Raw genomic sequence first — 14,013 nt, forward strand, 5'->3', positions numbered from 1 at the left:
AGGCGGAGTTAGGCCTCCCGTGGCCGGATGCGCTCGCATCCTCCCCTCCCTCTTCGCAATCGTCCACATCGAATCTATTTCCCCCTTCCTCATCGCGAGCTCCCATTCAGCCAATCACTGGGCTCGGTGGCCCTGCGCACCAATGAGATTTGCCGCAGAGGTGGGCGAGGCGACGGCAACGAGGAAGCGCTTTTCATCCCGGCCAATCGGAGAGGGCCTTACTGAGGCCCACTCGGAAGGGCAGCCTCACTGTTGTTTTGTCCCTCAGTCAGGAAGAGGCGGAGGAGGCTGCGGTGGCAGCAGCAGCAGCTTTGGCTCGGCTCTGCTTCTCCGGGTTGCTGCCGACGGGCTTCCCGGTGGTGTCGCTCGCTCGACGGGCCCGGCTTTCGAGGCTTTAAGCGGGCGGGGTGATGCAGCCTCCGGGCCCCCAGCAGCCCCCACGGCCCCCGCCGCCTCCGCCCCTTTACGCGCCCAACAACGGGGACTTCACTTTCGTCTCTTCGGCCGACGCCGAAGGTAAGAATTGGGGGGTCTTGCAGTGGGAAGGAAAAGGGCGTCCCTTCCCGGAGCTGCGTCAGGGGCGGCAGCCGCATACCTGGGGCTGCCAGGCTGAATAAGCGGGAGCCGTCGTGCTTCTTTCTGCTGTTTGGGTGTGGGAATGTGATCCAGTGCAAATACTCCGCCTTGTGGCCCCCGTCACAGGGTTTGCGTGGCAAAAGGCACCTGCGTGCAGATGGGGCGTGTTTGACCCGCTTAAAAAAAGCAGATGCAGATGGCGAGGGAGCTTTCTGGTGGTGGTGCATGCAAGCTTTTGAATGGCAAATGAATGGAGGGCTAAATAAAATAGGTATGTGAGATCGACAGGCCACCCTCATCTTCCAGGCTTCTTCCTTTTACCTGCTTTGGGTAGCCTCACCCTGCACACAGGATTGTCTGGAGGGGGCAAATCGTGGCATGGGAACTTCTGCTTTGGGAATGACCAGTTTTGTGCTGGGGAGAAATGGATTAGGTGTGTGTGGACGACTATATTGCAGCACATTTCACACATCCTGTCTTTTCTGAGAAGTCTGACTTCTGTATTTTCAAGAACCACTGTGCTATTTAGACAGTGGTCTGCCAAATTCTTTGGTGCCCAGATAGCACTATGAAGCGTATCTGATTTAGCTGCCCACATCAACCTCCTTTGTTGATCGGGATTGTGGCACAGTAGGCAGTACAGTCTTGACAGGGGTCCTTAAGACCAGCAGAAAAAACCAATATGCAGTGCGTTAGCCAATGTGCCACTTTGTTGGGTTGCGGGGAGCAGAGACAAAATGTTAGATCCTGGATAATTCAATGATCTCTTATAATAATCTTTTCTATAATTTTGGTATATTCCACTTTTGTGGAACATATGTATTGAAACTCATGCATAACCACCTATTCTGTATTTTTGGTAGCTTTCTCATAAATGTGTCATTTTCCCTGTCAAGATCTGAGTGGTTCAATAGCCTCTGCAGATGTGAAGCTCAACCTTGGTGGAGGAAATGGGGAATTTATCAAAGAATCTACTGCAACTACATTCCTGAGGCAGAGAGGATATGGCTGGCTTTTGGAAGTAGAAGATGATGACCCTGAAGATAATAAACCTCTTTTGTAAGTAACATTACTCCGAGAGTCTTAGTTTAATTTTGTATTTGAAGCGGTTACTTGCTTTAGGTCAGTATTGTGTGTGAATGGTGAACAAGGATGCAATAGGAAAATCATTAACTCTTCATTAACTACAGACCCTTGAATAAAGTGTAGACACAGATTATTTGTGTCTCATTCAAGAGATTTTTTTTGCATTATAAGTAAAGGTTAGAATTCAAGACAATTCATCACTGTTCATAGTGGACACATTCTCCCATTACACTAAACTCTAGTTTACTGTGATATGCATGAGCAGGAACAAGCAGCAATGAATCTTTGGCTTCTGCACTCCCCTATCCTCCTCTTCTTGGCTGGGAAAAGGACTTCAGAAGTTCTTGCTTTTCCATAACTGATTTGCCATGTTCTGTGAGGAAGAAATTGTGCCTAACTCTAATCTGCCTTAATTTCAAAGAAGCCAACTTCAAAATGTAGCTGAAGGTGGCTTGTTAAATCTAACCATAATTTTACACTTTTGCCTCTGTCTTAATGAAAGCAACTCTGTTTTTGTTAGCACCATGGTTGTGGGCTGTTTGTTTGTTGCCTTGCCTCCTTAGGTTTCCTGTGAAGGAGTCTTCTTTCCTGAGGGCTAAGAGCAGAGTAAGGAGTCAATAGGTTCTTTCCTGAGATTGATGATGATAAAGGGCTTCCATTCGTTCAGTGATAGCTGAGGTTGACATGGACAGAGAGCAATTTCTTTTTACTTTGCATGTTGTGATTTATATGTTTTCATTTCAGAAGCTGACTAGAATGCACATATATAAAAGTATTCATCGTATATATAATTAAATGCAAAACATAATACAGTTATAATACAACATCTTACTAAACCTAAACCAGGGGTCTGCAACCCGCGGCTCCGGAGCCGCATGTGGCTCTTTTACACCTTTGCCGCGGCTCCGGAGCGAATACTAGCGAGGGGAGGAGGCGCATTGTGCGCCCCGACACTCCCCACTGTGGCAGGCGCTGTACTGGCTGTGACATCGCATGGGGGCAGTGCGTGCGTTAGTCACGCACCGTCCCGACGTCACCTTCCCGCCCGCCCGCTCACTACATTGTAAGGGGCATGTACACTGGTCACTGTTTTGAAGGGGAGTGAAGAACACACACACAAAAAAAGGTAACTTGTTAATTTAACATTTATTTCTATGAGGAGGAGTAATTCTGAGGGATCAAACGAAGAAATAATAAAAAAGTGACAAAAAATTATTTTTATAATGACGAGTTTTGCGGCTCCCAGCTTTTTTTTCTTCGGAAACGGGTCCAAGTGGCTCTTTTTGTCTTAAAGGTTGCAGACTCCTGACCTAAACCAAAACATATATTCTCAATAGTTTACATGAACATGTATGAATATTCTATAAATCTTTGAGCTACTTTGTTTTCTGGTACTTAAATAATTTCAGAAGCATATTTTGAAAGTTGTATTTTTTATATAACTTTAGGGAGGAGCTAGACATTGATCTAAAGGACATATACTACAAAATCCGATGTGTCTTGATGCCGATGCCTTCTCTTGGATTTAACAGACAAGTAGTAAGAGATAATCCTGACTTCTGGGGCCCTCTAGCAGTTGTCCTGTTCTTCTCAATGATCTCATTATATGGACAATTCAAGGTGTGTAAAGGCCTTTATCTTAAATAACAATAAAGGTAACTGAGATATCACATGGTCTTAGGCAAATGTCCATTGAAAAGCATTTTTCTTGTGTCATGGTTTGAAAGAAATGCACAGTTCTTAGAATCATAGAATGGTGGGCTTGAACCACCAACTTTCTGGTTAACAGCCAGACACACTGACCCATTGTGCCACAGTATCTTTTATACAACTTGACATACAACCAGAGGTAAATTCTTTCTGGAAAAGAATGTTGGAATGCTATTCCTCCCTTGCTCTCCTTCCCCTAGTGGTTCTTTATCTAGCCATGCAGTCATGTGCATGCAACCATAGGGACATCATTGAGGGCAAAAACTCCTGAACACTCAGAATTCTAGCCAATAGATAGAGTCTGATGTGAATGCAATATTCCAGGCTGAAGAATTAAGTGATCTTTTGAACACACTAAGTCAGAAAAGAAATGAGCAACCCTTATTCACCACCCCTATTTTGGGTGTAATTATTCCAGTGCACAAAGGTGGGGCTTCTCTTTATTTGTAATTTAAAAGCTCTACCAGGAATTGCAGTAGAGCTCTGATGACTATTACAATCCTTCCTTCACACAGTGCTGCTGAGAGTTACATCAGTGTATTTTCAGAGGCGCTCTTGGGAGGGAGGGAGGAAGGAACAGCAACCGTAATTCTTATGTTTCTGTTGCTACATAGCTCTGGAGTACCAGCACCACGCAATTAAAGCTTATAATATTTAACACTTTCTAATTTTGAAAAAGACATAAAAGGGAGGGCATGATAAAGGTGTATAAATTGTGTATAGGATTGGAAGAAGAACAGAGAGATAAATTTGTCTCTTTTGATAAGTAGAAACCAGGGCCACCCAATGAAGCTGAATGTTGGAAGCTTCAGGAAATACTGTATTTTTCGCTCTATAGGATGCACCTTGTTTTAGAGGGGGAGAACAAGAAAAAAAATTCTCCCCCTCTCTGCTCAGCAACGGAGCCCCTTCCATTTCTCCTCCTGCTTCGCTGAAGGGGCGCTGCACAGGGAGTTCCCGCTGCGCTCCGGAGGCTTCAGGTTCCTTTCTCTGAAGCCAGGAGAGTCTTGCTCTCCTGGCTTCAGTGAAGATAACCCGCAGCCTCCGCAACGCAGCGGGAGTTCCTGCTGCGCTCCGGAGGCTTCAGGCGGCTATCCCTGAAGCCTGGAGAGCGAGAGGGGTTGGTGCGCACTGTCCCCTCTTGCTCTCCAGGCTTCAGCGAAAGCAACGCAAAGCCCCCGGAGCTCGGCGGGAGCGCTCCCTCTGCGCTTCCGAGCCTTCGCGTTGCTATCGCTGAAGTCAAGGAGCCTGCATTCACACCATAAGACGCACACATATTTCGCATTAATTTTTGGAGGGAGAAAGGTGAGTCTTATAGAGCAAAAAATACGGTACATCTCCACACAATGCATAGTTAAACTATGGAATTCATAACCACAAGTTGCAGTGATACTTTAAAAGTGGACTAGACAAACTCACGGAGGAAAAGGCTATCCATGGCCATTAGTCATGATGGCTGTATCCAACCTCCAGTATCAGAGGTGGCATTCCTCCAAATACCAGCTGCTGAGGAACATGAGTGGGGAGAGTTCTGTTGTGGTTACGTATAACATATAGGTTTCCCCTAGACATTTGGTTGGCCACTGTGAGAACAGGTTGCTAGATGAGATGTGAGCTGGGTCTGATCCGGTGGGGTTCATATGTTTAGCTGCAGCTTTTAAACCATAAGACAAAACAGGAACCCCTGATGCCACAGTGGTAAACCTTCTTCCTTCAATGGTTTCAAAAGAGGAGGATACCTGCTAATAACTTAAAGAAGTTAGCTGAGCTGTGTTCTTTCAAAATTAGTTGTTATTGATGAAAGAAGAGTATTGACGAGACTCTTTTAAACATTTCTTAAGGTGGTATCATGGATTATAACTATTTGGATATTTGGATCCTTGACAATATTCCTGTTGGCCAGGGTTCTCGGAGGCGAGGTAAGAGCCTTGTGATAGTGGACTTGGTCACTGAATGTCAAACATGAATTACCTCAAAATTGGTTCTAATCATTTGTGTTTTCAGTGTTACATTGCTTAATAATTTCTGATCTGAGACTCATTTAAAAATAGTACTTGGTCACTATTGTTTCCATTTCAACATTAGCACAGCAAGCTAGAATGAAGAATAGAGTTGATTCTTTCCACTGGGGGCTTAGATCTGACTTTTGGCTGATAAGACCAAGCATACAGGGTGGCAAAAGGGATTGATTGAAGATTTATGAGGTGGAATAACAGTGCAGATAATGTGATAGGTCAGAAAAGGACTGGATTAAGGATGGAGAAAGTGTTGGGAATAAAAGCAACACCTGGAGGGCCAGAGGTTCCTCATCTCTAGACTAGCTGAAGAAGAGGGTTTGGGGGAGTTTCCATATAACAAAATGTTGACCTCTTGGGCTCAGGTTGAGCAGTCATCTGAATCTCTTGTTGAAGCTGATATATTACTGGAAGGAAATTGGTAACTTCGTTTATTTCAAATTTGCAGGTTGCATATGGCCAAGTTCTCGGCGTGATTGGATATTCTTTACTTCCTCTTATTGTAATAGTACCTGTACTTCTGGTGGTTGGATCATTTGATGTTGTTTCTACTCTAATAAAAGTAAGTTCACTATTTTGTTTGGCAGAATGGCAAAGCTGACTGAAAAATATGCCAGTTCATTTTTCTACAGTTTATAAGCAATAAATATGAATACTCAGCTAGTCCATATCAGTAAAACATTGTTTGAAATCCTTTATGGCAGATGGGCAACAGATTAGAGTGCTTAAGTTTTATAGATAAGCTGCCCATGAGTATTGGAGTTCAGGTTTTATTCTGTTCATATTTTGTTACCTTATAATAGTATATGCAGAACGGATTCTGAATTTTGTTGGTCTGTTACCCTATAGCATGCCCGTTCAACTCCTAAGAGACTCCCAGTATAAAAAACTGGCAGTTGTCTACCCATTGCCATCGAGGATTGACCAGAGATGTTGAGCTTTTTGGGAGGGCATTCACCACAGTTGTTAAGCTTTTTTTCAGGGAGAATGACATAAATTGCTCACCTCAAACTCCCCTGCGAACAAACGCACACACCGCTAAATCTTTGTATTCCCCATCGCCAAGCTAAAACACCAAAGACCACCCACTTGACGCTATGGAGGGAGGGGCGAGGGGCGGAGACATTCATTCTGCAGTTTTTTTAATCCTGCGCTCAGTAAGGATCTCACAATCGACAAGGAACACCAGGGGATCTACCTGTCAATTGCGGTCGACCGGTTGAACATGTCTGCAATTCAAAAACTCTGTGATTTGTCTTGCATATTTTGCCATTTATGTGGCTTGTAAATTGCCTTCAGTACAGTAATGTGGAAGGACAATATTAAAAAATTATAAAAAATATTAGAGGAACTTGATTTACAATATTGCTTCCATCCACAGGATGGCACCATTCCAGTGAGCAATTATTTCATCTGATGTAGAAGATCACATGACACTGCAACATTCACATTAGCTGTGGAAGCTCACAAATTTTCTAACGCTGCTTTCTTAATTGAATGGGACAGCTGGCTGAACCACCCATGTGAACTGATCTGTCATTTCAGTCACTAAAAGGCAACAAGAAAAACAACAACTTGGAATGCCTTTGTGAATAGTTTCTTGGCTCCACTGATTTTCAATAGGCCCTGATTTTTCAGTCCTGTGCTTGGTCACAACTGGTTCTGCTTGTTCTAGATATAAATATTGCTTCTGGGGGAGTTTGAGGGGGGTTTCATGCTATGTTAACATTTCATTTTCTTGTTTTTCTCAGCTTTTTGGAGTATTTTGGGCTGCATACAGTGCTGCTTCGTTATTAGTTGGAGAAGAATTTAAGACCAAGAAGCCCCTCCTAATCTACCCCATCTTCTTATTGTACATCTATTTTTTGTCCTTATATACTGGGGTGTGACCTGCAGTGTTGGCTTTGGACAGGAACAATGTCTTAGCTTGCCATGAGGACTGATGAAATGTTGCCTGATTGAAAATACAAATGACTGTGTCATATCTGGCTGTCAAGGTTTTAGTGGTAATCCAACTATATCTGTATATTATTTAAGCAGTTTTAGTTACATTAGAGATTTATAACAGAGTTTTAGGTTGAAGACTTATAAGATTTTTATTGAACAAGGTAAGAACATTGTGTTTATAGCCTGAAATTTCAGAATAAAAGTTTGTTACTTGTGCCAAATGCACAAGGACCATATGATTAGTACATTAAATTGAAGTGGAATTCTGATTACTGTTAATAGTTCATTTATTACTTTCAACACAGCATATTCTGTAGATATATTTATGAATCGGTCCCGATTGTTCAGACTAGCCTCTAACCAAGACATGACCTTTAATGTGGTGCCTTGCACACTCTTGATTTGGCCATTACAAATTCTGACTCTTAAAAGTGTTTTATGTGCATCCGTATGTAGGTTTAGGTTATTTCCTTGTTGAAGCAGGATTATAGATGCATAACAATTTGAGCATCCAAATATTTGAATTAGTCACTGTTTTTTGATAAAATTGTATGTATGCCATAGAACATTTTTACAGTGTTGATTTGGAAATCTTTATGATAGTGGTGATAAATGGGGAGAAAGGTTTAAATAAATCTTGCAGTTCTGAACCAAATCTTATAATGGAATAAACAGTGCTTCTCCAAAACTGTACTTGTTTTTATAACACCTTGTTTTGCTGTTTTGACCTATTACTGTTCAGAGTGGGGTAATGTACTACTTTTTATGGTAAAATGGCACTCCTTAATATGAGATGATACCTGATGAAGAATGGCAGCAGTTAGACTTTGATTAGCAACAGAATTAAACTTGTGTTGTGATGACCAGGATAATTTTTGACGTGGCTTAAGAATATTATGGAAATGGCTGTTTAATATTGGCCCAAGATTAACTTTTCCCCACCAATAAAACTTGAAATTATAGTCTTAACTACAAGGAGTTACTTAATATGATTTAGCATTTCCAAAGTACACCCTTGGTCCATGCCACCTATGGAGCTCTGTGCCCGTAAGCAGACTAATTATGTGTATCACCTGCTGGATTGGGAACCCCAGGCACTATTCAGATGCACATCTGAATAGGGATGCTTTTAGCACATGTATGCCTTTGAATCAGATTCAGCTTTGGATGCATATCCCTACCCACATTCTTACGTAAGCAGTCATGTGCTAGTAGGTGATGTTGGTTGTTACTCATACTTGGAGTAGCCCGATTGAAATCAATGGATATTGAATCCATTGGTTTCAATAGATCTGCTCTGAGTTACTTGGTTGGACATTGTCCAGTGTCTTCTCCCCCTTTTTAAAAGAAATGAGCTAGATCAGAGCTCTTGACAATTGGGATTAAAAAATTAACCTTGCGAAACTGCTAGTATATTACCAAATTGTTTTCTTGGTTAGAAAAATAACAAAAAAGGAGCTAATTTAGCAGCCGATCAGCCTAAAATTTCTTTAAACTGGGTTCAGTTTTAAGTAACTCTTGAAGTATTTATTCTGTTTAAATCAAATTTAAACAAATTAAACAGCTGAGCAGTGCTTTTTATGATTGCAAGTTTCTAGTCTGAATCTTGCACTAAACCATGGCTTATTGAGCCATGACAGTGTGTTATGTGTGAATTGTGTCTAGCAGCTTAACAATGGCTTTTAATGGCTTTTTGTTGGCTTACAAACCTTGCTTTCTTTTAAACATGGATTGGCTTGGTTAACTTTGGTTTGTTTGCCCACTTCACCCCAGATGCTCACCAAACTGCAAAGGCACAAAGCCAAGAACAGCTGGAAAATAAATGGAGAAACAATCCATAGTTTGATCATCTTTAGGAAAAATTGTGGTTAACCTCTTTGTTAGGCAAACCATGTGAAGCAAGCCACTATTGTATGAATCACTTTGCCTGTGGGCTGTGTTCATTATTCAACTAGGCCCAAATTATTACTGAAAAAATAACTCCTGGGTTAATTCCTAGTTTGTATGTACTGTGTTAATTATGTCAAGAATGTATTCTATAATGAGTACTTTTATTGAGATGTTGCTAAAGGTTTAGCCCTTAATCTAAAATATTACCTAATTTCAGTAGATCGTAACTTTAGTAGAGTCACTTCCTGTATTAGAATTTTCTATGTTTCAATTTTCTCAAGTTGCTCTTGCAACTCGCCCCATCAGCAGAACCAAGAACATGGGAAGGCTTTTATGAAAGCTTCATAGGTTTATTCCATGAAGATGTTTATGTAAGAATCCTGGAATGACCCATGTATAAGTGATGCATCTAATTATAAATTTTCTGAAAGTATATGCTAATAGTTCCAATTAGCATATGCTCACCTCAGTAATCCTGTGGTCTTTTTAGAACCATGTATGATTAAATGGCCTAGCGACAATCAATTGGCATTTTTTATGAGAACCATTTATACAAATGGAAGTACAAAAAATATTGCTGCTGTTTAAAATGTAAATACTAGCACAGCAACTTTTAATAACCATTTTAATTACTAATATTGGAGCCCAAGGACAAGGACTGAAGTTCATTTTTCTAGTTTACAGTACATGGAATATACAGTACAGGGAATATACAGTATAGAACAACAGTATGACACTCTTGACTAACGGGGAAAGATAAAATGCAATAGCCCAGTCTTTTTGAACTCACGTAAGAACAGTAATATAGACTTGGTATAATATCTAGCTCCTTAATGCTGTTGTTGCTGTGTTCTTAAACTTGTAGCCTAGAAGACGTAGTGTGATATCCAACTAAGTTAGTAATATCCATCAATTTCAATGGGTCTATTCTAGGTATGGCTAACATTGAATACTGCGCTCACTTTGGATTAAAGTGTATATTTGTAGTGTGTATTTGGATTTAACATCAGTTTGTATACACGTGAGCAGAATTGCATAATGTTTCAAAAGATATTTCACCTCTGCATATGCTATGCAAAGAAATGGTTGGGTTATTTAATGGTTCTAACAGTTTATAACAAATGAACCTTTTTCGTTACATTTGATTACTATTTTTAGGCTAGGCATATATGTAAATACAGTAAATGTATTTTATAAAATTTGGAATTAAACTTGTTTGCACAATATGTATGAAGCTTATTTGTACTCATTAAACCTCCCAACAACAGCATTTCCCCCCTGCTCCAGTCTTCCCAATTCAGTCCTCCAAGATCTCCATACCTATCCTGTTTAAACTTGTGCATTTCTAAAAAGAAAATTATTTTTATAAGACTATGGATAACACAAGCTTTTGTTATACCTGAAAACATGTAACATTTCTGTTTGACATCACCTCGGAACAGTTCTGCCATGAACTTCTTTTCACTGCCGATGGATGTGGGTATTTATCCGTGACCGGAGTTTGATAAAACCTGCTTTGCTTTCATATTAAATATTTTGTCCTTGGGGAAAAAAACAATTCCAGTTTACAAACACAATTCCCCTCATACTTTTAGATACATGACTGTTTTAAGGTGAAGATGCTGAAACTTTATTTTTGAATTCAGGAAGCTAATTTTTTCATGTGCTATTTTTTCTTTCCTATATACCAGAAAAATCTGATGATTGCTTTTTGGTCTTTTAAAGCATACATTGCTAAAGTTCATAATAATTGGTAGTATCAGCTAAAAACAAATTCACAAGCAACTGAAACAAGTCCACTTTTAATTGTACATATCCTGGCATTTTGCTACAGTCTATATTGCAGTCAGGAGCCCTTAGCAATTGATAGCAGTGTTTTAAGTGTGCCCAGCAGCACAAGAGAAACCCTTTTGCCTTAATACAAAATTAGACAGTCCATTTTGTGTTGATACACTCATCAAAAATATGCTACAGCTGTGCACCAGGATTCTGTAAAAAATTCTCACATACTGAGAATGCATATTAGAAAGGTCAAGTGAATATCACTATAGACTGGACTTCAGAAGCTCAAAACAAGCATTGGGAATACTTCCTTTTGTTACATTATAAAAGGTCGCTCTGACTTGGGTGGTAAGAAAGGAAAGGGGACAACAATTGTACTGTATTGTTCATGTTTTATTAGTAGTAAATATATCTAGAAATAGTGGGACGTGGTTGGAAAGGGGTTCCTGAGAGGCAAGACTGGTTGTAACATAAAACTGAAAACTAGGTTGGAGATAAGACTGATTTAATAACTTGTAAACTTCACTATCACGATCAGTGTTTCAGATGAATGAAATAATTAAATTTGTTAACATATTCACCATTGTGTTTGTGTTAAGTGTGCATATTTGTTTTCCTTCCTAGAACTTATTTTCTAGGCTTATCCTAATTTTCTGTTCAGCCTTGTAAGAACTAGTGTGGTTTTTTTCACAACTGAATAAGCACAGCAACGCAACGTTTACATGGGATTAGGAGAAACTATATAATTTTGTATTCTGCAATTTGTACAAAATTCAGGATTGCTATTTTATCTACACAGGCAATCAAAATGCATCAAAGCAGATAAATTTCCATTACTGAAGAGAAGAAAAACCAGTGTTTGGAAACATGATGTTAGGCACAATTCAGCCCTGACAGCATGCCATAATGAGATTAGAAAACAGCTGCAGGCTCAGTCATATGTCACTGTTTATAAATCAAGGGCAAAATTATAGGCCACGTACAAAATTTTGATTTTGAATAGCTAGGCAAACCTCACAGGAAAAACTACAACTTCATGATAACCCAGAAACCAAAAGCCTAAATAAGAATGTGTGGAACATGCTCTAAGCTCAAAAGTAAGACTAGGACTTGCTGTGAATGTTCATAAAACCTCATTTCAGTATTATTCCGCCTGCAGTGGAACAGGAAAGGATGACGCGGTATGGGGGTATCTGGAAACAGGTGTGGAAAGGATACCAAAGTAAGTGAGTCCATATTAAACGAGGTGTGGTTTTCTGTTAACTCCCATCCCACCTGGGTTAGGCATTGTGTTCCTGCCACGCACAGTCCCGTGCCACTTATGAAAATAAAGGAAACCCACGCGGCGAGTGTTTCTGCCCTGGCTTTTTTTGTGACGATCCTCTCTGATGCTCGGCTGCCCTTAGAAGCAAGCCAATATTTTATTCCCGGAGGCCACACAAAACGGGGGGGGGGGGGGTCGTGAAAAGGCAGCACTCAAAACGCAGCTGCCAAGCCCAGCACGAAGAAATGTGTAGAAGCAAAAAATAAATATATCCTGAAGCAGAAACCCGGATATTTCTTCTACGGCAATCTTCATTTTAATAGAGACCCGCCCTGCTTTGCTTTTCTTCCTTTTTTCCCTACAGCAAAACACAAGCGCACCATTTCCTAGCACCGCACAAGCAGCTCAGCTACTGTTTATACTGCTGGCCGCGCGGTGCCTGTCGGGAAAGAATGCGTAACAAGACGAACTTAGGGCGGAGTCAACTGAGCCAGTGACGTCGCTCGAGAAGCGTCCCTTTGGCCACTCAGGTGGTGGGTGGGGGTTTTCTTTTTCCTTTTCCCCCCTTAATTAACCCCTTCGCTCCAATTCCGGTTCGCGAAGCCGGTTCTCTTTTGTCGGCATTCCGCATCCGGCGTGACAGCGTCACTTCCTGCCGGCGCCGACGTTCGGCTCGCTCCCTTTCTCTCTCTCTCTGTCTCTCTTTCCCCCTCTCCCTTTTCCCTCCCCCCCTTCTCCGGACCCGGATGCTGACTGGTGGTGGTGGCGGCGGCTCCTTTCGGGACTGTCACTGAGCGGCTCCGCCGGGCCTCTTGTCCTGCGCGATGGCGGCGGAGGAGGCCGGGGGAGCGTCTTGTTCCTCGGCGCCGGGGCCGGTGTCGACGGGCCCCGGGCCGGGCCTCTGCGAGTGGCTCCTGCTGCGGGACGGCTGCCTGCGTTGCGACGCCGACGGGCTCTGCAGCCTCTGTTACCACCCTGCGCTGAACGCCATCCTGGCCGTGACCGCCCACGGCGCCATCAAAGTCATCGACGGCACCTCAGGGGCGACGCTGCAGGCGTCGGCGCTCAGCGGTGAGGGGGCGAGGAGGCCGGGTCAGGCCTCGAAACCGGGCCCGGCGGCCGGGAGGGGAGGGGGGAGGGAGGGAGGGAGGGTGAAGGAGAGGGAAGCCGGGTGGGGGGGCGGCGGCGGGAGGAGACGCCGCTGAGGCTCCCATGTCCCCCCCCCCCTCCTCCTGGCTGGGTTGCTAATGTGGCGGTTGGGCTCTTGGGCCTGGAAGTCCCTTTCCTCAGCTGACATAGCGCGAAGGTGAGCCGGCGTCTTTGTGCCCACCCTTCCGTTCTCCTTCCCTACTTTCGAGGAAGTCAGAAGAGGGACGAGGAGCCGGCCGGGGCTGTTAAAGCGAGTGGGTGGGAAGGGAGGGAGGTCGGTGGCTTTGGGAGTCCGAAGTTGCCTGTCGTCATCCGGGCCTTCCCAAAGGGTTTCCTTTCTCTTTTAAGCGCTTTCTCTTTTCCTCCCCCTGTAAATCTCTCGCTTTAAAATCTCGGTTATTCCCGCTCTTGCTTCCCAAGCAAGTCTCTAAAGACAGAGCCTGTACATATGGGGTTGGGGTGGGGAGCAGGGTTTTTCTCTTTACAAAAAGGTGGAAGCTTAAAGCTCTTTTCTGTAGGAAATAGAAGATCATTGCTTGTGACACACATGCATGTGTTTGGCTGCCTTTGTATGTGTTAGCCAGCCAGGATTGG

General features: G+C 42.6%; 2 protein-coding genes across 19 annotated transcripts in view; both read left to right on the top strand.

The window, feature by feature from the left end:
- The first annotated feature begins 124 nt into the window (after nucleotides 1–124).
- On the top strand, nucleotides 125–10,450 carry YIPF4 (Yip1 domain family member 4). 2 transcript variants are annotated; one of them, XM_083497097.1, is made up of 6 exons: nucleotides 125–516; nucleotides 1,473–1,635; nucleotides 3,111–3,282; nucleotides 5,214–5,291; nucleotides 5,836–5,949; nucleotides 7,139–10,450. In XM_083497097.1, the coding sequence occupies exons 1-6, from the start codon at nucleotides 411–413 to the stop codon at nucleotides 7,274–7,276; spliced, it is 771 nt and encodes a 256-aa protein (XP_083353223.1). In that variant the 5' UTR covers nucleotides 125–410; the 3' UTR covers nucleotides 7,277–10,450. The 2 variants fall into 2 exon arrangements, with proteins under 2 accessions (XP_083353223.1, XP_083353224.1); XM_083497098.1 differs by lacking the exon at nucleotides 5,836–5,949 and having other exon boundaries at nucleotides 219–516.
- A 2,033-nt stretch (nucleotides 10,451–12,483) lies between these two features.
- BIRC6 (baculoviral IAP repeat containing 6) overlaps nucleotides 12,484–14,013 on the top strand; it is a 141,332-nt gene continuing 139,802 nt past the window's right edge. For 16 of the 17 annotated variants that reach the window (XM_083497024.1, XM_083497035.1, XM_083497039.1 and 13 more), the window contains exon 1: nucleotides 12,485–13,341. In XM_083497024.1, coding sequence (XP_083353150.1) covers nucleotides 13,095–13,341 — 247 coding nt within the window. In that variant the 5' untranslated portion in view covers nucleotides 12,485–13,094. Of the gene's footprint in view, nucleotides 13,342–14,013 lie in introns of all 17 variants that reach the window. The other variant, XM_083497033.1, reaches the window with a different exon arrangement.

The sequence above is a fragment of the Podarcis liolepis genome (genome assembly GCF_965112155.1).
Source record: "Podarcis liolepis genome assembly, chromosome: 3".
NCBI lineage: Eukaryota > Metazoa > Chordata > Lepidosauria > Squamata > Lacertidae > Podarcis > Podarcis liolepis.